Source organism: Sapajus apella, unplaced genomic scaffold (genome assembly GCF_009761245.1).
Source record: "Sapajus apella isolate SASKATOON/1434 unplaced genomic scaffold, GSC_monkey_1.0 scaffold168, whole genome shotgun sequence".
Classification (NCBI taxonomy): domain Eukaryota; kingdom Metazoa; phylum Chordata; class Mammalia; order Primates; family Cebidae; genus Sapajus; species Sapajus apella.
Window position 1 is genome coordinate 254,623 of NW_022437108.1, and position 23,611 is coordinate 278,233.

General features: G+C 58.5%; 1 protein-coding gene across 8 annotated transcripts in view; it reads left to right on the plus strand.

Annotated features, from left to right (window-relative positions):
* The window catches only part of LINGO1 (leucine rich repeat and Ig domain containing 1), a 206,601-nt gene extending 195,309 nt beyond the window's left edge, over positions 1 to 11,292 (plus strand). For 6 of the 8 annotated variants that reach the window (XM_032267307.1, XM_032267306.1, XM_032267308.1 and 3 more), the window contains one exon: positions 8,412 to 11,292. In XM_032267307.1, the coding sequence (XP_032123198.1) occupies positions 8,424 to 10,268 (1,845 nt within the window). In that variant the 5' untranslated portion in view covers positions 8,412 to 8,423 and the 3' untranslated portion in view covers positions 10,269 to 11,292. The remainder of the gene's footprint in view (positions 1 to 8,411) is intronic. The other 2 variants (XM_032267305.1, XM_032267304.1) reach the window with 1 other exon arrangement.
* Positions 11,293 to 23,611: the final 12,319 nt, after the last annotated feature.

The following is a 23,611-nucleotide window of genomic DNA, read 5'->3' on the forward strand; positions in this document are numbered from 1 at the left end:
CACACACACACACACAGAGGCCACTCACACAGATACCACTCACACACAGGCCACTCACACAGACACGCCACTCACACACCACACTCACACACACACACAGACACTCCAGGGGTCCGCAACTGTTTGCTAAAACCAAAAACAAGAGGAAAATAATTATACACGACAAAGGACTTGACCTCAGTGTTCTTCCAGGTTGATTTTTCTGTCCCCGTGGGGGGCGGCTGAGGACCAGGAGGGGAGAGGGGAGGCTGGCGGGGGTGAAGTGGACCAGCCCTGGAGGAGGCGTGGGACAGCTGCGGCACAGTCCACCCGGCTTTCTCCCGCGGGAGCTCGGCCTGGGCGCAGGACTGTGACTCTCAGGGTCCGCGCCCAGCCTCACCCCTCCCCACAGGCCAGGAGGCCGCACCCCAGATGAGACAGGCCAGTGACGAAATTGCCTCCCCATTTGCAGCTCCCCCCTTCTGCCATTGTCAGCCATTCCCAGCTCAGCGGGATCGGCCCTGGAAACCCCGAATGTAGTGTCTGTACACGGAGTCCAGGACTGAGGCAGGGTTTGGGCCAGGAGAGCAGCCATCAGGAGTCCCAGGGTGCTGTCAGGCGGACCAGGCCGCCGTCCCTGCCTCCCGCACACCTTCGATGTCACTCTTCCCGTTGTGCAAAACGCCCTCCCCGGCCTCTTCCTTGGCCTGTGGAAAATGTATTTCAGTCTGAGCTCACACAGCACCTCCCGCTCCTCCAGGAAGCCTTCCTTCATTGAGAGCTAGGTGAGGAGGTGGAGGCCAGAGTGCAAGTCCTGCCCCTCGCAGCTGTCGTCCGGCAGGCTCTCTCTGCCCCTGTGAGGTGCACGCGTCCGCAGGCTGGGCCTGGGAGCGTGGGTCTCTATCAGGCCCGCCCCGCTTCGGAGGCTCTCAGCCGGGGGGCCACGGGAGAGGAGGCTGCAGAAGCCACAGGAGCGGAGCTGGGAGAAGCCCAGCAGCAGTGGGGGCAGAGGGTGGCCGGAGATCCAGAGGGGACCCACCAGAGGCTGTCCCTTCTCCCCAGGCTAGAGGAGAGCCTCTGGGGAGGCCCTGAGCTGCTTCTCAAGGCCAAGTACAAGGCCTCTAGGCATGGACAGTTGGCCGCTGTGACAGAAGGAAACCCCTGCGGGGTGACCGCCACAGGCCCCTCTAGATGGGCCTCACTGCACCCCCACTCCTGGCCACTTGGCCCCCATCATCTCTGAGCAGGCGCAGTTCCCTCTAAAACTCTTTATCAGTTCCTGAAACGGATCCGCAAACCGAAGCTGAAGCAAAGGGACCTCGGCAGGCAGGGACTTGGGGAGAGGACAAATCACAGGGCGCCCAGGCTGGGCCTTGCTTCTCTTCCTCGGTGACCCTGCGTGAGTCCTTCACCTTTCTTAGTCTCCCCCCACCCGGATGTGGAAGTGCTCAGACTCACCTGTGGAGTCGGGGGACGGGATGTGTTAAGAGGCCCAGGCTGACATGCGGCAGGCGGGGGCCTGGGACAGTGGTTGTGCCCCCCAGGAGTGGGGGAGGAGGGACAGCCAGCACACACATGCACGCCCCACACAGACACATCACACAGACACACACACCACTCACACACACACACAGACACACAGAGGCCACACGCACAGACACATCTCACACACACACAGAGGCCACTCACACACAGAGAGGCCACACACACCACACACACAAACAGGCCACTCACACACACACACACACCACTCACACACACACACACACAGAGGCCACATGCACAGACACATCTCACACACACACAGAGGTTACTCACACACAGAGAGGCCACACACACAGGTCACTCACACACACACACACACATACCAGTCACACACACATACACACACACAGGCCACTCACACACACACACACCAGTCACACACACACAGACACATCACACACACACAGAGGTTACACACAGAGAGGCCACACACACCACACACACACACAGGCCACTCACACACACACACACCAGTCACACACACACAGACACACCACACACACACACAGAGGCCACACACACATACAGGCCGCTCACACACACAGACACACACAATACACACACACAGACACGTCACACACACACTGGCAAGCTCTGGCCCCCCGTCTCTCCCGTCCTGGCCCATCTTTCTCCTGCCTCGCCGCTCCCCTCCCCCCTGCTTTCTCCGCCTGTCTCTTCCCCTCCTCACCACCCTCACCCACCACGTGTCTCCAGGGGTCTCTCGGTTTCTGTCTCTTTCGTTCTCCGGCTCTCCCCATCCTTCCTTGGCAGTGAAGCTGGCAGAGCCCTGGGCAGACTTCCTCAAGTGCCCCAGCCCCTTCCCAGGCCTGCCGTCCTCCTGGCTCCATCCATCCTGCCGCCCACTTGGTCACAGGCATGGCAGGCATCAAGGCAAGATGAGGACCGCGCACGCACACGTCATTTCCCCGTGAGGCCCTGACCTGGCCACACAGCCAGGCTCAGCACCCAAAGGACCCTGGGCCGCAGCCTTTGTGGGGCAGATGCGCCATGCAGATCGCATGCCTGTTGTGTGGGGGTCCCTGCGGTCCCCGAGGAACGCTGAGTGGGAGCACCATGAGATACTGATACCATAAACCTAAACTAACTAAATTTGCCATCCTGCACTTCAGCCAACCCCAAATTAGGTGAGATTCAAGCCCAGGCGGCAGCAGCAGGCACAGGAGAAGAGCGTGGGAAAGCCCTGAGCGCACGTGGTGCCTGTAACACACCGTCTTCTGGAAGATGGGGAAAGGCTTTTGTCGGGTTTCGGGAAGATGCCTGGGTGTAGCTCTCTGAGACTAGGGCCTTCCCTGAGCCCTGGGGCCTCACCCTGGCACCACCCTGGCAGGGCAGCCCTCCCCTGGCCCGGCCTACAGAGTCAGCCCCGCTTTGCACCAGGCAGCTCTTGGGGCAGGCAGCCCAGCTTTGAGACACAGATCTCTGCCCCTGCGAGCTTTGTGACCCAGGACCCAGGCAAGCAAAGTCCCCTTTCAGAGCCTGTTTCCTCATCTGTAAAATGGGTAAGAAAGGTCTCTTCTGCATATAGTGTTTCTGAGACAACGTGTGTAAAGCCCCAAACCTCAGCTGGGCGCTGTGGCTCGCACCTGTAATCCCAGCACTTTGGGAGGCCAAGGCCAGTGGATCACTTGATGTCAGGAGTTCGTGACCAGCCTGGCCAAGATGGTAAAACCCCGTCTCTACTAATAATACAAAAATTGGCCTGGTGTGGTGGTGGACACCTGTAATCACAACTACTCAGGAGGCTGAGGCTGGAGAATTGCTTGAACCCAGGAGGTGGAGGATGCAGTGAGCCAAGATTGCGCCACTGCACTCCAGCCTGGGCAACACAGTGAGACTCCGTCTTAAAAAAAAAAAGAAAAAGAAAAAGAAAAGCCCCAGGCTTGGCTCATAGCAGGAGCTGCCCAAGTGTTAGTCCCTCCCATTTTTCTAAAGGTGTCTGGTGGAAGATCCTGTAGAGGATGCGTGGGGGAGTCATGCCCACACCCGTGGGCCTCCAGATGCTGCCTATGGCACAGAGTGACACCTAGCTCCCTCAGTGTTCTCTGAACCTGTCCATGGGTGACCCCAGGCCCCTTCCATCTCCCCTAATTACTCTCCTCCATCCTGAGACCCTGGGGGCACACCCTGAATGTGATGCCCCAGGAAGGAAGCTGGCCATCCTGAGCCTTCCCCCACAAGAGGCTTTTCCAGCCCCAGTGAAACTGCACCTTGGGGCATGAACCTCCCATTCCCCTCTACCCTTTAGCAAGGTTTGGGCATGTCGACCTTGCAGCTGGAAAAAGGCTAGTTTCCGGTGGCAGCACCCTCAGGGACCCTGGAGTGGAGCCCTGACTGTGCAGTGGGGGAGACACGCCAGAGAGGGCAGGCATGGCTGAGGTCACACAGCAGGCTGGCCACAGAGAACCTCACGTGTCGGAGCATTGCCTGAACCAGGCTGTATCTGCCCCGTGGCATGAAGGAGGGTGTGGCTGGTGGCCAGCAGCCTGTCCCTCCTGCTATGGGCAGCTCAGAGGGAGGGACAGGGCCGATGGCGTCCCCCACTGCCCTGAGCCAGGGAGGGACTGGCTGCCGGGGGTCTGTGTGTGGTGCTCCAGGCACAGCTGCCGCCTGCCTACCTGCCTGCCTTTGCTACTTACCTCCTTTGTATTTATTGGTCCAATTTTTAAACTCTTACCCTTGTAGGAAGCCCTTCAGGGGGCAAGGATCCAAAATAAAACACTGATTAAAATGCATAAAATACCTCTTCTTGACAGTTGCAGGAGTAGCCGGCAGCATGAACAGTGCCGGGTTGGCAGGATCAGCACATTGCCCACTCAGCAGTTTGGGCGACCCCTCAGACATGACTCTGCCAGCATCCTTAGATGACAGGGACGCCATGGGGGTGGGGGACCAGGACACTACGCCCGGCGGGCCATGCCTTTGCTGTGCCAGCTCGGGCAGGCATCCGAGCCTCTCTCAAGCTTCAGCTTCCCCACCTTTAGGTCAGCCACATGTAAGAGGCATGGGGCGAGGCGTCTCAGAACCTGTGTGTTCCCAGAGCTGCACAGAGCGTGGCCCCTGGCTCCGTGGGGCTACTGCCAGGCCTGGGGGTGGCAGCTGCACAAGGCAAGGCTGACCAGCTTTTCTGCCAATGTATTTCTCTTTTATATGATGATTGATTGACTGCTTTTAGAGATGGAGAGTCTTGCTCTGTTACCCAGGCTGGAATGCAGTGGCGCAATCATGGTTCACTGGAGCCTCAAACTCCTGGGCTCAAGAGATTCTCACCTCAGCCTCCCTGAGTATTTGGGATTATAGGCGCACACCACCACGCCTGGCTAACTTTCATATTTTTATGGGAGACAGGCATCTCACTATGTTGCCCAGCCGGGTCTCGAGCTCCTGGCTTCAAGTGATCCTCCCACCTCCACCTCCTGAGTAGCTGGGATTGCAGTGTGGCAACAGAGGGACTGCAGCACCACTGTGCCCAGCTTCCAGCATACCGCAGCTCCTCAGGTCTCTCACTGCTCAGCGGGCCTGATCGAGGGTTAGCCCCACCAGAAAGGCGTCCATCCCTGCAAAAACTCACTCGCGCACCTGTTTCCTTTCAAAGAACACCCCCTGAGGTCTGTTCTGTGCCACACCTCACTCCGAGCGACAGACACTCTCTGCCTTTGGGCACCTCACTCTCTAGCAGGTGAGACACACGCACCCATGACTGAACCAGGAAACATACATTCATGATGCTGAGGCTTTAGAGCGAATTTCCCTCTTTACTCAAGGTCACTAGGAAACTCTCACCTTTAGTCATTAGGCAGAACTTGGTGGCATTGTTTCCTGACTGGCTTCCTTTTTTTTATCTTTTAATGGTCTTGTAGCATAATTTTTCTGCCAGTTGGTTCAAATCACTTTGGGAATGAGGTGTGCTGTATACCAATTACATAAAATCACTGCTAATAAGAATAACGTGGCTACGGTGTTGGGGGCAAGAGGTGATATCTGACCGAGTAGGTCAAGGATGGCTTCCTGGAGGAGGCGGCCTTTGGGGTGGAAGGTTACAAAGGCTGCTGGGACAGGAGTCTGGGACAGTTTTCCTGAAGAAGATGTCTTAGAGGCAAGAATGTGCAGGACAAAGTGGGGAGGCCCAGGTGGCTTTGCTCAGGGACTGGTGAGAAAGGAGGTTAGTGGGCAGGTTGAAGCCAGGTGGCATGGGCTTCCTGCGTGCCAGATTCCTGTCTGTATGAGGGGATTACCGGCACCTCAGGGTGGCCCATGTCCTCACTAGCCCCTCATTCCCCAGCCGTCTCTCCAGCAGCTCCCACCACCTGCCAGCCCGGCCCTGAGCTGGATGCGGAAAGTCCTATTTACTTCTTGAGGTCCCGAGCCTCACACCCGCACCAGCCCCAGCTGCCAGCCCAATTACTTATTGATCGCCTGTCAGGATGTTTGCTTTTCTGGTGGGTCACTGGAGCGTGTGTGACTGTGGAAAATAGCCTGGTGGCGGAGGGTGGAGGCTGAACTACAGAAGAGCCTGGAGAGAGAGGATGAGAGGGGCTGAGGGGAGGGTCGGGGTGGACAAAGCCCTTGGGGATAACAAAACCCTTGCAGATTCCATAACATGTCAGTGACACCCTGAGTCCTCTGCTTAATCAGTCATTTAGTCAATCAACAACCACCAAGCTCCTGTCAGTCCTGGGAGACTGGTGGAGCATTTGCAGGTGTGTGACTTTGTGGACAGGCCAGAGCTCCCACCCCAGAACTGCTCCTTCTACTGGCTGGGTATCGTTAGACAGCCACAACCTCTCTGAGCTTCAAGTTGCCGTAATGGCTGACGCACGGATGACAAGGATGGATGGCCCGTGGCCTTGAAAGCAGGGGCTGTGTGAGGTGTGGGGAGGGGTGGGAGAAGGGCCTGAGCTAGGGCAGAAAGGTGGGACATCCAATTTGGGCCTCCTCTTCCTGCAGTGAGCCCCCTTCAGGCCATGAGTGCAGGGTGTGGACACAGCGGCAAACCCCGGGGCACTGGAGGCTGGAGTGGAGGAGTAGGGACGGGGCTTTACCCCACCAGCAGCGCGGTGGCTGCAGCTTGGCCCCCAGAGGCCATCCGATCCACCCCTGGAGTTTGGAGGCAGCTGCTCCTAGGGTCTGACCTACCCTCCCCCACCCCCCACTCACTCTGTTTACCCGGCCAGTTTCCCATGGGGGTGGATGGAGAGAGAGGAGGGAAGGAGGAGATGTGAGGCAGTTTGGGGCAGAAGTGGGGACAAGTGACCTCTAAACAGGGGATGGGAGAGGTACACAGAGGCTCCCACGTGCCCCTTTCTCATCCCAGCCGCAGCCTATACGCACGTGGACCCCACTCCTGGCAGTTCCTCTTGTCACCACCTCCCAAGCCCTGCATGGCTTCAGGGCCCAGCTTGAACAAGCCGGGGTGTTGCCACAGGGACAGACCCCTCCGGGGTTGCCTGGCTGTCCTGGCCTGTGGGAATCTGCGCCTTCCTCAGACTAGCAGCTGTGCAGAACCCCGGTGCTAGGAAGCAGGTGGTGGGAGCCCTGAGAGACAGACAGGTGAAGGCTGGGGGGTCTCGTAAGAGGGGCCCCACCTTTTTTTTTTTTTTTTTTTTTGAGACAGAGTTTCACCCTTGCTACCCAGGCTGGAGTGCAATGGCGCGATCTCGGCTCACCGCAACCTCCGCCTCCTGGGTTCAGGCAATTCTCCTGCCTCAACCTCCTGAGTAGCTGGGATTACAGGCACGCGCCACCATGCCCAGCTAATGTTTTGTATTTTTAGTAGAGACGGGGTTTCACCATGTTGACCTGGACGGTCTCGATCTCTTGACCTCGTGATCCACCCGCCTCGACCTCCCAAAGTGCTGGGATTACAGGCGTGAGCCACCGCGCCCGGCCGGAGCACAGTCTTAATTGGGTATCAGAAAACACTTCTTAGAGCAGTGAACTTAAATTAGGCCTTGAGGATGGGATTTCAACAGCCAGGGAAGGGGCATTGCCAGAGCAGAGAACCGCAGGAGCCAAGACCAGGAGGCAGGAAAAGACTCTCCAGGCCCTGGGCTCAGACGCCTGAGCTGGGTCACCGATGGGACCCAGAGGAAGGGGAGACTCACAGATCCCACCGAGTCCAGGCTGGGTTTGCAGGTGCACGGGGACGGGGAGGGCGGCTTCAAGGCTGGGCTTTCCGGATGAGGGTGTCCTCCAGCAGTCCAGGAATGCTGTGGGGGCAGACCGTGGACAGTGACTGGTGTCATTGGTTTACTGCAGACCCAGCCACAGAGCTGATGGGGAGAGAGCGTGGCATCTGCACCCAGGGAGGCTCAGGGCTCAGGGCTGAGCCAGTGGGATCCCCGGCAGCCTCAGAAGCCCTGGCCATGCATGCTGGGGGGATAGCAACACTCGGCTGCTCGGCTCAGGCTTCTCAGGGCTGTTCCTAGAGGCCTCAGCCCTTGAGCCCCTTGATCCCCGCTGTGAGCCCAAGGCGGCTCAGCAGGTCTGGTTTTATCCCTGATGAGCACCAAGGGAACTGTGACTCAGGGCAGGGCATGTGCCTGAAGTCCACCGCCTGTGAAATGTAAAGGAGGTGGCGCCAATGCCAGGCTCTCTGAGGTGACCCGCCCCTTCCCTGAGCCCCTCCATCCCAAGGATGCTGGGAGGGTCCTCTGGGAAGACTCCGGACAATGTAAGAGGCAAAGAGGAGGCAGCATGAGGAGGCCAGAGGCCCTCTGGCCTGGGCATCTGGACCCTGGACCCTGCCTCTCTGTCTGCATCGGGGTCTCCGTGACAGGACAGGAGGGGACCCAGGCGGCTTGGGGTGGGGTCCAGACACACACTGCCCCTAACCGCCACCTCTGTCCTGTGCTTGCTCCCGGCTGCAGGTGAGCGAGAGGATGCTGGCGGGGGGCGCGAGGAGCATGCCCAGCCCCCTCCTGGCCTGCTGGCAGCCCATCCTCCTGCTGGTGCTGGGCTCGGTGCTGTCAGGCTCGGCCACGGGCTGCCCGCCCCGCTGCGAGTGCTCCGCCCAGGACCGCGCCGTGCTGTGCCACCGAAAGCGCTTTGTGGCAGTGCCTGAGGGCATCCCCACCGAGACTCGCCTGCTGGACCTGGGGAAGAACCGCATCAAAACACTCAACCAGGACGAGTTCGCCAGCTTCCCGCACCTGGAGGAGCTGGAGCTGAACGAGAACGTCGTGAGCGCCGTGGAGCCGGGCGCCTTCAATAACCTCTTCAACCTCCGGACGCTGGGTCTCCGCAGCAACCGCCTGAAGCTCATCCCGCTGGGCGTCTTCACCGGCCTCAGCAACCTGACCAAGCTGGACATCAGCGAGAACAAGATCGTCATCCTGCTGGACTACATGTTCCAGGACCTGTACAACCTCAAGTCGCTGGAGGTCGGCGACAACGACCTCGTCTACATCTCCCACCGCGCCTTCAGCGGCCTCAACAGCCTGGAGCAGCTGACGCTGGAGAAGTGCAACCTGACCTCCATCCCCACCGAGGCGCTGTCCCACCTGCACGGCCTCATCGTCCTGAGGCTCCGGCACCTCAACATCAACGCCATCCGGGACTACTCCTTCAAGAGGCTGTACCGACTCAAGGTCTTGGAGATCTCCCACTGGCCCTACTTGGACACCATGACACCCAACTGCCTCTACGGCCTCAACCTGACGTCCCTGTCCATCACGCATTGCAACCTGACCGCCGTGCCCTACCTGGCCGTCCGCCACCTGGTCTATCTCCGCTTCCTCAACCTCTCCTACAACCCCATCAGCACCATCGAGGGCTCCATGTTGCACGAGCTGCTCCGGCTGCAGGAGATCCAGCTGGTGGGCGGGCAGCTGGCCCTGGTGGAGCCCTACGCCTTCCGCGGCCTCAACTACCTGCGCGTGCTCAACGTGTCTGGCAACCAGCTGACCACGCTGGAGGAATCGGTCTTCCACTCGGTGGGCAACCTGGAGACGCTCATCCTGGACTCCAACCCGCTGGCCTGTGACTGCCGGCTCCTGTGGGTGTTCCGGCGCCGCTGGCGGCTCAACTTCAACCGGCAGCAGCCCACCTGCGCCACGCCCGAGTTCGTCCAGGGCAAGGAGTTCAAGGACTTCCCCGATGTGCTGCTGCCCAACTACTTCACCTGCCGCCGCGCCCGCATCCGGGACCGCAAGGCGCAGCAGGTGTTTGTGGACGAGGGCCACACGGTGCAGTTCGTGTGCCGCGCCGACGGCGACCCGCCGCCCGCCATCCTCTGGCTCTCGCCCCGAAAGCACCTGGTCTCAGCCAAGAGCAATGGGCGGCTCACAGTCTTCCCCGATGGCACGCTGGAGGTGCGCTACGCCCAGGTACAGGACAACGGCACGTACCTGTGCATCGCGGCCAACGCGGGCGGTAACGACTCCATGCCCGCCCACCTGCATGTGCGCAGCTACTCGCCCGACTGGCCCCATCAGCCCAACAAGACCTTCGCCTTCATCTCCAACCAGCCGGGCGAGGGAGAGGCCAACAGCACCCGCGCCACTGTGCCTTTCCCCTTCGACATCAAGACCCTCATCATCGCCACCACCATGGGCTTCATCTCGTTCCTGGGCGTCGTCCTCTTCTGCCTGGTGCTGTTGTTTCTCTGGAGCCGGGGCAAGGGCAACACGAAGCACAACATCGAGATCGAGTACGTGCCCCGGAAGTCGGACGCGGGCATCAGCTCCGCCGACGCGCCCCGCAAGTTCAACATGAAGATGATATGAGGCCGCGGTGGGGGGCAGGGACCCCCGGGCGGCCGGGCAGGGGAAGGGGCCTGGCCGCCACCTGCTCACTCTCAGTCCTTCCCACCTCCTCCCTGCCCTTCTCCACACGTTCTCTTTCTCCCTCCCGCCTCCGTCCCCTGCTGCCCCCCCGCCAGCCCTCACCACCTGCCCTCCTTCTACCAGGACCTCAGAAGCCCAGGCCTGGGGACCCCACCTGCACAGGGGCGTTGACAGACTGAAGGTGAAAGCCGACAGACCGACACACGGCAGAGTCAGTAATTCAATAAAAAAGTTACGAACTTTCTCTGTAACTTGGGTTTCAATAATTATGGATTTTTATGAAAACTTGAAATAATAAAAAGAGAAAAAAAAAACTATTTCCTATAGCTAGTCGGAATGCAAACTTCTGACGTCCTGATTGCTCCAGGGCCCTCTTCCAACTCAGTTTCTTGTTTTTCTCTTCCTCCTCCTCCTCTTCTTCCTCCTTTCTCTTCTCTTCCCCTGTGGGGAGGGATCACTCAGGAAAACAGGAAAGGAGGTTCCAGCCCCACCCACCTGCCCACCCTGCCCCAGGCGCCATCGGGAGCAGGCTGTGGGGCCAGGCCTGGGCCCAGCTCCGGGCTGGCTTTTTGCAGGGAGCAGGTGGAGGGGACAGGTCTGCCGATGGGGGTGGGAGCCTGCCTGCTGGGCTGCCAGGCGGCACTACTGCCAGGGGTGGGAGCCTGGCTCGGGTGTGGCTGAGACTCTGGACAGGGCTGGGGTCCTCCTGGGGAACAGCACAGTCAGGGGAGAGAGCCAGGGGCTGGAGTGGGGCTGACCCCAGCCTCCGGTCCCAGCCCTGCTGCTCACTTGCTGTGTGGCCTCAAGCAGGTCACTGGCCTCTCTGGGCCTCAGTCTCCACATCTGTACAAATGGGAACATTACCCCCTGCCCTGCCTACCTCACAGGGCTGTTGTGAGGAATTGAGATGATGTATGTGAAACACTTTGTAACCTGTAAAGCGCTGTGCACACGTGTGGGTGACTGTTCTCATTATGGTCATTATTATCTCACTGGGGGGGATGGGGCTGCTGAGGGGCCCTCCGTGGGGGTAGGGTTGGGGGCCATCGGGCGAGGGGCAGCTCCAGGGACTTCCAGAGGCTCCTCCTAGGACAGCAGCTGGGGCTGTGGCTGGCAGCACTGGCTGGAGAGGGGTGCTGTAGCCCCGAAGGGGATCCTGAGGCTGTGGACACAGAGATTCCCTCACCGCTGGTCTAGTGGTGGGTCTGACTGCCAGGCCCGACGGTAACAGCTCTGCGGGGCTCAGGGCTTAGCTCCCCGGAAGCCGGAGGCTCCCTGCAGCATTGGCCTAGACTGATGCAAGGATTGGCCCTAAACCTCTGCACAGCATGCATCAGGCACCTACTGTGTGCCGTTTCCCACGTAGAGTGCCCAGGCTGTGGGGCTGGGGGGTGGGGGCAGTTCTGGGGCTGCCCTTGAGGCTTCCCAGACCCAGTCACCATCAGTCTGGCCCCATCTTTCACCAGGCCATGCTCTCAGCCTGTCCCAGGCTGTGAGGGCTTCTGGGTTTGGGGCCGGGATCTGCCTGTGTGTGAGCAGAGGAGGAGGCTCACCAAACAGCTCCCCACCACTGCTTCCAGCCCTGCGCATTCATACCAAACCCAGCAGCTCCAAACTTGACCCTGGAGAGGGGCGCCCCCAAGGATGGACTGAGGAGGCGGGCAGTCACCTTGTAAGTTTCCCATCGGCCATGGGCCTCGACCCAAAAAGCTGGGCCAGTAGTTCAGCCAGCAGACCACCCTCATCTCTGCCAGGAGGGAGGGGCTTCAGGGTCGGGGAGGCCTGGTTTCTCCCCTCCAGGTTCCCTCTTTCTTTGGCAACTCCTTGGGTTCAACCCCATAGTGGACCCAGGGTGATCCCGCTGCTCATTCTCCAAGCTAGGGGAGAACCCCAGCCACACAAGGATTGATGGGCACAGACCCAGCTGAAACGTGGAGGGGAGCAGTAGGAAAGTCAGCCCTCACGGCAGCAGACTTTGGGATGCAGCTCCTCCCACCAGGGTTCCTCCCAGGGCCAAGGCCCCCACCCAAACTGGCGCAGCTACATGCCTAGCACCTTCTAAGCCAAGCCTCCATGGTGGGCGGAGTCAGGCATGGAGTTGGCAGTCAGTCACTTATTCATTCATTCAATCTGAAGGCATCTCTGAGAGGCTGCCTGGCTCCTGGTTCCGGCTGCAGCAGTTGGTAGCCATAGCTAGGCCAGCCTGCCCTCTCCCGCGTCTACCAGCCGCCACCTGACATTGTCCGTGCTTCTGGGGAGGCTCAAGCCCTCTGAACTATGGCTTTATCCCCTGAGAAGAAACAGGATCCTCCCCCCGTAGGATCCTGGACTATTGGTGTGCAAAGGTTGAGTGAGGGTCCCTGGGGGCAGCCTAGACCAGTGGTTATAAGGCTGTCCAGTGTGACAGGCCTGGGTTTGAGTTCCAGTCCCAGCACTTACCAGCTGTTTGGCATTGTGACTGAACTCCTCTGAGCCTCAGACTCCTCGCCTGTGAAATACATGATGTTACTGGTTCCGGTCATCAGGAGGATGGAATGAAAGCGCGTGGGTTGCCCTGTGGGTTGTGCAGTGCCTGCCTTTCCATCAGTCCCTTACAACTGGCAGTGGTGACGACAATCCCACTCTTCACAGGGTGGCACACAGCCTCTAAGTGACAGGTCCGGGGCCTGGCTCAAGGCTTCTCAGAGCCCCTTCTGAGCAGAAGGAGGGACAGGGGAGGGGTCCTTGGGTCTGTATACAACAGGAGGCCACGTGAATCTTCAAGAACCCCACAAGCCTGCCCCTCCTCCCAGGAGAGACCAGCACACAGGCCTCTATCACCCCAGACCTGGAAACCCAGCTGGCATGTCCTCTGCAGGAGGTGGCTTATACGGGTTCTTACTAACCCCTCTGGGACGCCTCAAGCTTCTGGTAAGAGCAGGGAGGTCCAGGGGCCAATTTAATCCTGGCTGCTGGGAGAGAACCGGCCACTGAGGAAACTCAAGAACATGAGAAAATGCCTAGGTTGTTTTCAGATGGGGCAGGATCAGTTTGGGGGAATGTGAGTGCCCGGGGCCCCAGGACTGGGCAGAGCCCAGGTGGGAAGCCAGGGGGCCTGATGCAGCCCCTTCCTGGCTGTGTGGCCTTCATCTGTGGAAGAGGGTCATGAGCTCAACTGTCGCTGAAAGCCCTGCTGGATTTAAAGGGCATCGTCTGGGAAGCAGGGCTGGAGAGGCTGCCTTCTCCATGCCTGGACAGCCTCCGCAAGGGGGAAAGGAGGAACAGATACTGCCTTGCCCTGGCACACACACGGCTGGAACCTGAGCCCGGAGGTGGTTGGGAGGGCCACAGCCTTCCTGGGCCACCCACACTGCCCCACAGCCCTGATGGCACTGCTCTGCCTCAGACCCCATGAGGTGTTGGGGGCAGAATGTCCTGCTGCCTCGAACCCTATTGGGAGCTGGCTGCCCTGCTCACCTTTTAATCTGGGGCCAAGGCGACGAGGCTGGAGGAAGCTGTTGGGGAAAAGGCAAGATAGTGAATTCTGAGAGTCCAGTCTGCTTTCCAGGAGACGGAAAGACCGGAACAGCCTCCAGGCCTGCCTCTCCATGAGGCAGACACGCCTGAAACAGCAAGGATGCTGAGCCCGGGTACCCACTCCCGACATTCAAGTGGACCAGGCTGAGGCAGCACCAGGAATATGAGTGTTAGAGCGAGCAGCGAGCACCAGGCCCCCTCCCTGGTATACCCCTCACAAGTCAGAATACGAGGCTCAGAGAGGGAAAGTAACCTGCCCAGTGTCACACAGCAGAGTGGCAGATGGGACATGGGCTTTGGAGTCAGGCTGACCTTGGTTCAAATCCCACCTCCACCACTGAGTCCCACATACAGAGTAGGGTGTCTGGGAAGATGGAAGACAGTGTGGTAAAGTGACTCTACATAGGGTGTGGCACCTGTTGGGTACACTAATGACCACGTTACTAGTGTGACATCTTCACGGGCAAGCAAGGGGGTGGTGGCTGAATTCAGAACTGGTAGGGTAAGGGACTGTGCAGGACATGACAGGGACACCAGATGGGTTGGGGTGGAAGCCACGCCTGGCCATACCCTCAGCTCTGCCACTGGAGACCTCAGGGCCACGTGGGGAAGATGGGATTGGACTCCAGGCCATAAGCCCTATTTGCCCAGGAGAGACAGTGGCTGTGTCCCGAGGCCCTGGAGGATAAGGCCACAGTCTGTGGTTAGAGGCAAGGGAACATGTCACAGAGGGCAAGGGAGAAGGGGTGAGAGGAGGCGTGTAGACCCCTGGCTGGCATCAGGAGTCCCTGGGGAAGTTCTGTCACCAGCTGACCAAGGGCCCTTGAGTCTTTTAGGGCCTGAAGTCAGGGTTCAGAAGGTGCAAGGGGCAGGGAGCACAGCCCAGCTGGAGCTAAGTGACTTACTGGAACCCTCGGAGAACCTGCTTCCACTGTCCATCGCCTTTCCTGCTTCTCTCCCAACTTGGGTGCCCTCTGATGACATGACAGCCTGCACAGGACTGAAAGTCCCCAGCTCCCATTCAACGCCCCAGCTCCAGCCTCCTTCACAGTCTGGCTGGCTAAGGGCTCTGATTTCTTCATTCCTAGACACCAGAGAAGAAAAGTCTGAATGGTCACTCACCAGCCAACAGGTTGGCTGCCTTGAAGTCAGGCGCCCATCCCCATGTCCAGTCGGCTGTGGCCAAGGAGCTCAACCCTGCACAAGCCAAGCTGGGGTAAAGAGGTGCAGGAAGCATGAAGGACTGGATCAACTGTCTATTTCTGCGTAACCACCACACCCAAAACCACCGTCTATTCGTCCCTAGCTCTGGAACTTGGGCAGAGCTTGGTGAGAACAGCTCATCTCAGTTCTGTGCGGCGTCGACCGGGGAGACCTGACGGCAGCTGAAGGTCCCAGCTGGCTTCCGACGGTGTCTGTGACCTCAGCTGGGAGGCTGGAGGGGCTGCCGGGCCGCTGGCTCCTCTCTTTCTACACAGTCTCTCTGAGTTAGCTGGACTTCTTTAGGGTAGCTCACCACTCCAAGGTGATGTAATAGAAGCTCCCAGGTCTCCAGGCCGAGGCCAGGCAGACCCAGAGCACCACACTGGCTGCGTTCTGTTGGTCAAGGCAGTCTCAGATGCCCCTACATTCATCGAGAGGGAGCACAGAGCCCCGCTCTCACTAGGGGAGGCTGCAGTCACAGGCAAAAGGGCACGCAGGCTGCGAGAGCTGTCGCGGCCACCTTTGGAGGTCACCTCCCACAGGGAACTCCGCTGTGCCTTCTTCCTTTGAGGAACCAGTAGTGGGTGCAAAGCCCTGTACGGTTTGCTCAGGAGTAGGGGGCTTAGTGAGAGATGGTGACTGGTAAGAGCCAGGACCTGAACCCAAGTTTGCTGTGCAGTCTGGGGCCCTTTCCATAGCGAGCATGCAGGGGAAATATGGCAATAATCACAATAGCTAGTGTTTATGGAGCGCTCGTTCGTGCCAGGCCCCAGGCCAGATGCCCTACGTGCCTTCTCTTATTTCATCTTCCCAGGAGGAAGGGCCTACACATCCCCCTTCAGATGGGAACACTGAGAAGAGACTGTCAGGGGCCACTAGCCGGCAGGTGCTGACGCCAGGATTCACACTCCGGGCGTCAACACTTCCCTGAAAGAAATCACCGCATTGGGCCCGAACCACTCCAGACTCAGGCTTCTTGTCTGTGAAGCAGGCACGGCCTCCTTTCTTTGTGGAAGCTGGTGGAGGGTGTGCTGTGGCTTGGGAGGGTGAGCACATGGTGGGGGCATGTGAGAAGCTTCCACCCATCCTGCTTCCCCCACCCTGGCCCCCAGCCCACCTGGCATTCCTGTGGGGCCCTGAGACCAGAGCACGGCACCCAGGCCCTGCAGCCTGCTCTGAAGGACTGGCCCTCTAGGCCTGGACTGGTCCCTGCTGGTCCACAGGGGGCCACGGGGCAGGGGTCTAAGAACAGCAGCCACACAACACATCCGTGGGGGCAGGGCCCTCCCCCGGGAGCTGCAGCCTCTGCCTGCCTGAGCAAGCTGATTGCTCAGCCTGGAAAGGGATTTACAGCCTCCCTATAAGCCTATTATGGCTCGTCCTGCCGCCCCAGCCCCGGCCCTGTCATCCTGCCTGGTGACAGTGCTGGTGTCTGAGAAGGGGCCACGGAGCCTGAGGGATGCCCCAGTCCTCGGCCCCAGCCCTTCCTTCTCCAGCCTTCAGGCCAACCCAGGAGGTCTCTCCACGCCCTGGATGTGACCCAAGCAGGGACCCAAGGGCTGGCTGTCCCTGGACCACCCGCTGCCTACACCCCCTCACTCCCGGTGTGGACTGTGACACAGCCACAGAGACAGCCTATCCTGGGACTGGAGTGGCAGGGTGTTCCAGAGGAACAGAGGAGGAGGAGGAAGCTGGAGGCGGAAGAAAGAGAAACCCAGGTGGGAGAGAGCCGGGCGGGCCCTCCTGGTGATTCATCCCTCCCAGTTCCCGGGGTCCAAGCTCAGCCCAAAGGCATCAGTCAGGATGGCCGACTCCGTTCTGCTGATGAGAACCACAAACCTCAGAGAGGCCCAGCCACCGCCCAAGGTTGCATGGTTATGCCATGGAGCCCCAGAAACCACAAAATGCCCCTTGTGTGCACTCAAGGGAAACTGAGGCATAGTGAGGGGAAATTGAGGTACAGCATTTTGTGACAGGCCCAAGGTCACAAAACAAGTCAGCTGACAATAGCACCCGACTCAGCTGAACTGGGAGGTGGTCACCTCCATGGCACCCAGAAAACCTTCCCATGAAAAACTCAAGGTGAGACTGGCCCCGGGGGGACACCCATTCCCAGGGGCGGGGGCGGCAGCTGGAGGCTCTGACTTCCTGCATTGCTGTCTGACTTGCAGACATTTACATAGCTCATTAAAAAATATGGCGCTGTAAAGAGGAGAGACGCCGCACAGGAAAGCCTCGTCCCCCGCTGCCTGCCAGCCCCAGAGCCTCTTGCAGGACACTCCAAGGGCGCAGGGAGCAGACCTGGATGGGAGGAGCCATGCCGCCGCCAACCCGCAGCACCAGAGCCGGGGATCGGGAAGCTTTCGAGGCATCTGTTTTCCTGGGCTCCGTCCACAGCCCAGTGCCAGGAGGTGATCTGACCTTGTGTAAGACCTCTGGACTGACCTCTTCCAAGGGCCTGGGAGAAGCCTACACTGGGTCTCTCACATTCTTCCAGCCTCAGGGTTCACCCCAGACCTCAGTGATGTCCCCTATCTCACGTCCCTGCCCCCACGCTGCTGCCAAAGTAAAGCAGAGTCACAGCCTTTCTAGAAGAATGACCTTTATGCGCCCAGCCCTACACCTGGGCTTATAAATCCCCCTCTCCACGCCATGCAGTCGCCTGGGACAGAGCAAGGGGTCTGCTGACCCAGCCGCCTGCCCCCACACAGGACCAACTCTTGCCCATTTCTCAAGCACGGCTCAGTCCGGAACCAGGATGTCCAAAGCCCCCAGGACCCTTGCTATCAGAGAAGTCACTCTCCTCCACCCACAGGTCACCTTTCTGGAGTCTTCCTGTGTCCTTCTCAGGTAGCCTGCCAATCATCAACCACCTGAGGGGAGACCTTGCCCCTCTGCCTCGCTTTCCTTCTCTGTACATCCAGAGATGGCTATGACACGCCCTGAGAGCGCAACCAGAGAAGACGGTCTCTGGGGAATGACAAGGTCCTCTGCCCATGGTGAGTCCAGGCAGAGCCCCCCACTGGGAAGCAGGGACTGGGAACGTGGAGCAGAATGGTCTGACCACTGGCTGGCACCTGGCTGGCCAGGAGCCAGGAGGGCAGCTGTTCCCATTCTCCTGTGGGGCAGCTGAAAGCGACAGGAACGCTACAAGGTTGACGGGCTCCCAGGGTTGCCCAGAGGCAGGGGGGACCAGGGTAGATGGGGGATCGCTCTGTGTTGAGGCAGAAGGCTGTAGAGGCCAGGGTAGCCCATGGAGGCCTCCATGTCCCAGCTGTGCCCTCCAGCTGACCCTAGCCCAACTCCCACAACAGAAAGCTCTCCAACACACTTGCAGGAAGACGAGGACAACTCCTGGTGAGCACCCCCGAAACCATGGAGCCCAGTGTCCCACAGGCAGTGGCGGGCTAAGGGACAGTGACCATTCATGTAGAGAGAGGAGATCAAAAAAGCCACCAGCTTTGCAAGTGTCCCCAGGCCCTTAGCTCCAGTTCCCCTGGCTTAGGATAAGGAAATTCTGCTTTGAACACTTCATCCTTGCCCTTGAAGCCTCCCCTGTGCCAGAGGCAGAATTGCCTCTCCTTCTGGCTCTTGCTGCTCTTGATAGGTCCGGTGTGGGTGGATAGGGAAGCCGAGGAAGGGCGTTGTGTAGCGCACCAGCCAGGCAACGGGGAGCTATGGTGGGTGCTTGAGCATAAGAGGGACACATCTCAGAATCTGAGGAGGAAAGGCTTGAGGTGTGGGAACAGGGGAGGCAGAGGCCGAGCCTTGTTCCTTAGGATGAGCGTGCACACCTCTATGCTCACACACACAACGCCCATGTGCGCAGACAGGCTCGGGCGTGCACACGGAGGAGCTCGCATAGGTAAAAAGCCTCACATATTCTCCCACACAGCCTGCAGCAATTCGTGTCCACACAAAACCTTTTCACAGCACAAACCATCAACGTACACCAGATAAATAACTGTTGCATTGGAACACTCACACGCGACACTCACCATGGCATTCACACGAATGCACAGACCCACAGAGCAGCCCCCTCCTGCACACACACAGAGGCACAGACACGCACTCATGCCAGTCTCCCCGCCGTGGCCTCCCTCTTTCCTGGGATCAGAGCGCAGCCAGGCTGGCCCCTGTCCTCAGTGCTCTCACCCTCTCCCACATGCCCCCTCCCCCACACACACGTGCGTGCAGGGGAGCAGCCGAAGGAAGCCTGGCTTCCGCTCCGCCCTGGGAGCCGTGGCCGGCCAATGAGAGCACGCCGGGCACCGTCTCCTAGGCGACCAGCCTGCACTGCCTGGCTACAGGATGGGAGGGGCCTGGGGGGGCATGATCACAGGGACCCCCGTCCCAGCCCCCGCATCACTCGAGACCCTTGTGCCCCTGACCCTCATTCTCAAAGGGTTAGAAAGGGGCTAGGCTGAGGGCAGGAGTGGCAGGGGTGCCTCAGAGGCACCTGATAATGAGGTAAAAATGAATCCCAGAGACACCCCTCCCTGTGGGTGGGCCGGGGACAGGTGCGCATCCTGCCAGAGGTGAACTGTGTGGCTGCCAGGGGACCTGGCGCAGCCTCCAGGAAGCCTCTGTGACTCAGTCCTGTCACCGCCACAGGATTTCGAAGAGATTACATTGACCTCCTTTCTCTTCCCCAGATGCCCAAGCTCCTTCCCCTCCAGGCCTCACCATGTGTTCCTCCCTCTGCTCGGAATGTTCCCTACCGTCTCTCCCCCATCTCACACACGCAGGCACACATACACACACACGCTCACTTTGTTTCTGGCAAACTGCAGCTTTAGGTCACACACACACACACACACACACACACAGACACATTCAAAATCAGTCACCTGGTTTAGGGTCTGTGTAAATGGGGACTAGGCATTACCAGCCCCTGAGTTTTGATCACGTGGAAACACAAGCCATACGTTGAGGTGGAGGCTGGTCAAAGCTGCTGCATGCAGGGCTCTAACAGCATGGGCTCTGGAGCCAGAGGACCTGGGTTCAAATCCTGGCTCTGCCACCTACCAGCTGTGTGACTTTGGGCCAGTTGCCCATGTAACTTGTAAGGACTAAGTCAGATCATTCCTGCAAAACACTCACCACAGTGTCTGGTGCAGAGCAAGTGACCGGCAAATGTTGGCTTCTACTGTTATTAGTCTTGCAAATTCCTCACGCAGCTTCCAGGCCCCTGCTTTCATTCAGAACATTCAGAACTGTCATGGACCCCTAGACCAGGTGACTCACGGTGGTGGGCAAGAGGGCTTGTCCTTACCACACAGCCAGACCCATTCCAACACCAGGTGCCCTTGTCTCATTGGGGTGGAAAGTTAGAGCCCACGGTGACCACCAGTCATAACTGTCTTTGACCGTATTGGATGGACAAGCTTACCTGTCTCTCTCTGTAGGAACACTACAGGCAAGCGTGATTTCTAGCAGGCCCTATGCTGAGACCCTGCAGGCTTTCGATCTCCAGCTCCTGGCCCATCTACTGCCACTACTGGCCTCAGAGAGAGCCATCACTCTTCATTCCTCCTGCTCCCCCGGAAGGCGAGGCTGTTCCTCACCAGAGTGCGGTCTCGGCTACAGAACGGGGCTTTGCTCAGGGTGTCCTCACCGCTCCCTCATCCCACACCCAGTCTGTATCTACACATTTATTCCAGATTGCTCATACATCACCCATCTGAGAATCTCACTACCGCTTTTCTCCCTGGGCCCTTTCTCCTGCCTCTGGGCCAGGTTCTAGCCCAGCTCAGCTGTCACTCTCTGCGTGGCCCCCGTCAGTTTCCCCTCCCTGGGTTTTCCTCTCCCCATCTGTAAGACGATGTAATGATTCTTGCTCTGGAACACTCTCTCCCTTCCTCCTTCCCACTTACTCATTGGACACCTACTGTCATCAGTCACTGGGTAGGCACAGGAACATTATGAGGAACAGGCAAGCAAAGCTCCTGCCCTCAGGGAGCTTACAGTCTGAGGGGGACACAGACTTCAACGAGGGGATCACTCAAATAATACACATTCGAAAATTTTGATCAGGGATATGAGTCCCAGGCATTACGAGAAACTACGCCAGATGTGAGAGCAGCAGGCTCTGCAGTTCACCGAGCGCTCTTCAGCCTGGATGACGGCGACAGAGACGATGGGAGTAATCACAGCTCTCAGCTTCCAAGTGCACCCTGTGTGGACGGTGGGCCCCGCCTCTTCAGCAGCATCTCTCGGGGGGCCCAGGCCCAGGTGGAGCTGTCCTCAAACGGGCAGCCTGCCTTCCTCTCACGCCCGGTCTCCACTCTGTGGATGGGCAAGCAGTAGCCCCCTATTCCCTCACCACAACAGGACCTTCACTCTGCCCTGTTTTACGTGATTGGTTTCTGGTGAGAGCCATTGGAAGCGATCTGGCATACCCAGGTTCATGTCTCTGCTCTGCCCTAACCAGCCAGACACACTGGGGCACATTGCTGCACTTCTGTGCAAAAGAGGATCACTATTCCCACCTGACACGGGTGCTGGGAGACTTGTACACCATGACCATGGAAAGTGCCTGGCTTGTGGGTGTGCCCAACAGATGCCAGCTGCTGCCCCGTGCTGGCCCTCCAGGGAATGGAGCATGGGGCTCTGGACTAGGACAAGTTTTAGCTTTCAGTGCTCTGTATCCAAAACTATCTGACTGCAAGGAACGGTATTTGAAGACGTCCTCAAACAAGGAGGTTTCTGAAGGATACGGAGTCTCAGGGAAGTTCAGGCCAGCCTGGGGGATGGGGATGCACTCCCTCTCTCTCCTGTTGGCTCAGCTCCTGGCTGCACATCAGCTCAGGTCACCTGTTCTTCTCTGCAGAAGCAGTGGCTTCCTCTTCCACCCAAGGTGTCTTAACTGAGCACAGTTACCCTAAGATGGCAGCCTCAGATCCCCAGAGCAACTTACTCAGCCTCCCTGTTCAATTCCAAATCCCCAAGAGAAACTGCCACGGGCCAGGATTGGGTCAGGTGTCCGCCCTTGATCCAATTAGCTGAGGCAGGACCAGAAGGTTGGGAAGGCCAGCTCTTCCAGGCTGTGGGCCCTTGCGGTACGAGTGTGGGTGGAGTGAAAATGATGCTTTTCCCTAAACCGGCGTCCTCAATCCTGGCTGCACATAGGAATCACCAGGGGAGCTTTAAATCATACTGATAGCTAACTCCCAAAGATTCTGATTTCATTGGTGCATGGTGCTGCCTGGGTAACAAGAGCTTCAAGGTTCCCCAGGTGATTCTAGTGTGCAGGCAGGGTACAGACCGCTGCTTTAAAGGCCTCGGGCTGACCGAGTCCACACTGCAAATGTCACTCGTTCCTCTAGTTGGGTCTTCCAGGCCAGGTGAGAAGTTCACCCTCCATGGCCTAAACCCGGGTTTCCTGGCCAGCCTTGAGAAGATAAAGTCAGAATTCCCATTCCCGGACTTAGTCCAGCGCTTGGGAATCAAAATGTCTAGAAAGGACCCCTGGTGAGTCTTATCAGCAAGTCAGCTGGGGGACATTGGGCTAAGTAGCTTTACCCATCGTCAACACACATGCCATACACGATCATGGGAGGACGTCAGCCCAGGTGCAATGAAAACTTCCAGGGAGCCGAACAGGGAGGATACTAAGTTTTTAGCCAACCCTGTGCCATTGTCATCAACAGAGGCCAACCAGTCGCCTCTGCTTTTCCTGAGAGCAGTAGGTGGTGGGAGCAGGCCTGACCTTCCCCGACCTCTGTGCCACAGAAGAGTGGATATTTGTGTGTGTGTCTGCTCAGAAGGGCCCCTGTCTATGTGAGGCGCTCCTCACTCCACCACCCAAATCATACAGTATGAATAGGAACTGCTGTCTTCTCAGACAACCCACTACCCTGGGCACGGCCTGGTCTGGGGGAGGCCACCTGATCCAAGCTGGTCAGTGACACTCACATCTCCTTGTTGCTATGTGTGGACAAGGAATTGGCACCTGCCTCAAGTACTGCTAATCAGAACCCTTCCCTGGGATAGTTGAACTTGGAACCGGAGAGTGTCACTATCAGTTTTTCTCGGCAGTGCGGCTGGGACAGGTGACCCTGGGGGCTGCCAAGTCTGCAAGTCACAGAGGATGTGGGGAGGGGCAGAGCCAGGCTACAGGGAGCCCCTGATTCTGCTTTTCTCTGTGGTCCCCTGAGTCTGGCTTTCAGCGGATTCTGAGGTCTGGGACCCAACACATACCGGGCACAGCAAAAGTAGCAGCTTCACGATCACATACCACGGACCACGGATCCCACTTCCTCCTTTCCCAGCTAACTCTGCATCTCATCTGAGAGTCGATTTCTTGTCACCTCAGTCCTGGTGTCAGTCTCTGTCTCAAGGCCAGTTTCAGTGGATTTCTGTCCTTCTCAAACTGCCCTTTGAATATAAGGTTATGGAGGAATTTTAGGAAACGCAGTTGCAGAATGAATTGCCAGGCCTCCCTCTCCCAAACTGAACACCACCTATCTGAATCTGTCTCCGCCTGGAGCTGCAAAGTCTCTCCTCTTTGTTCCCTCTGCATATCTGTTCCCTTCTCCTCCTTGTCCCCTCTTCTCCTTCAT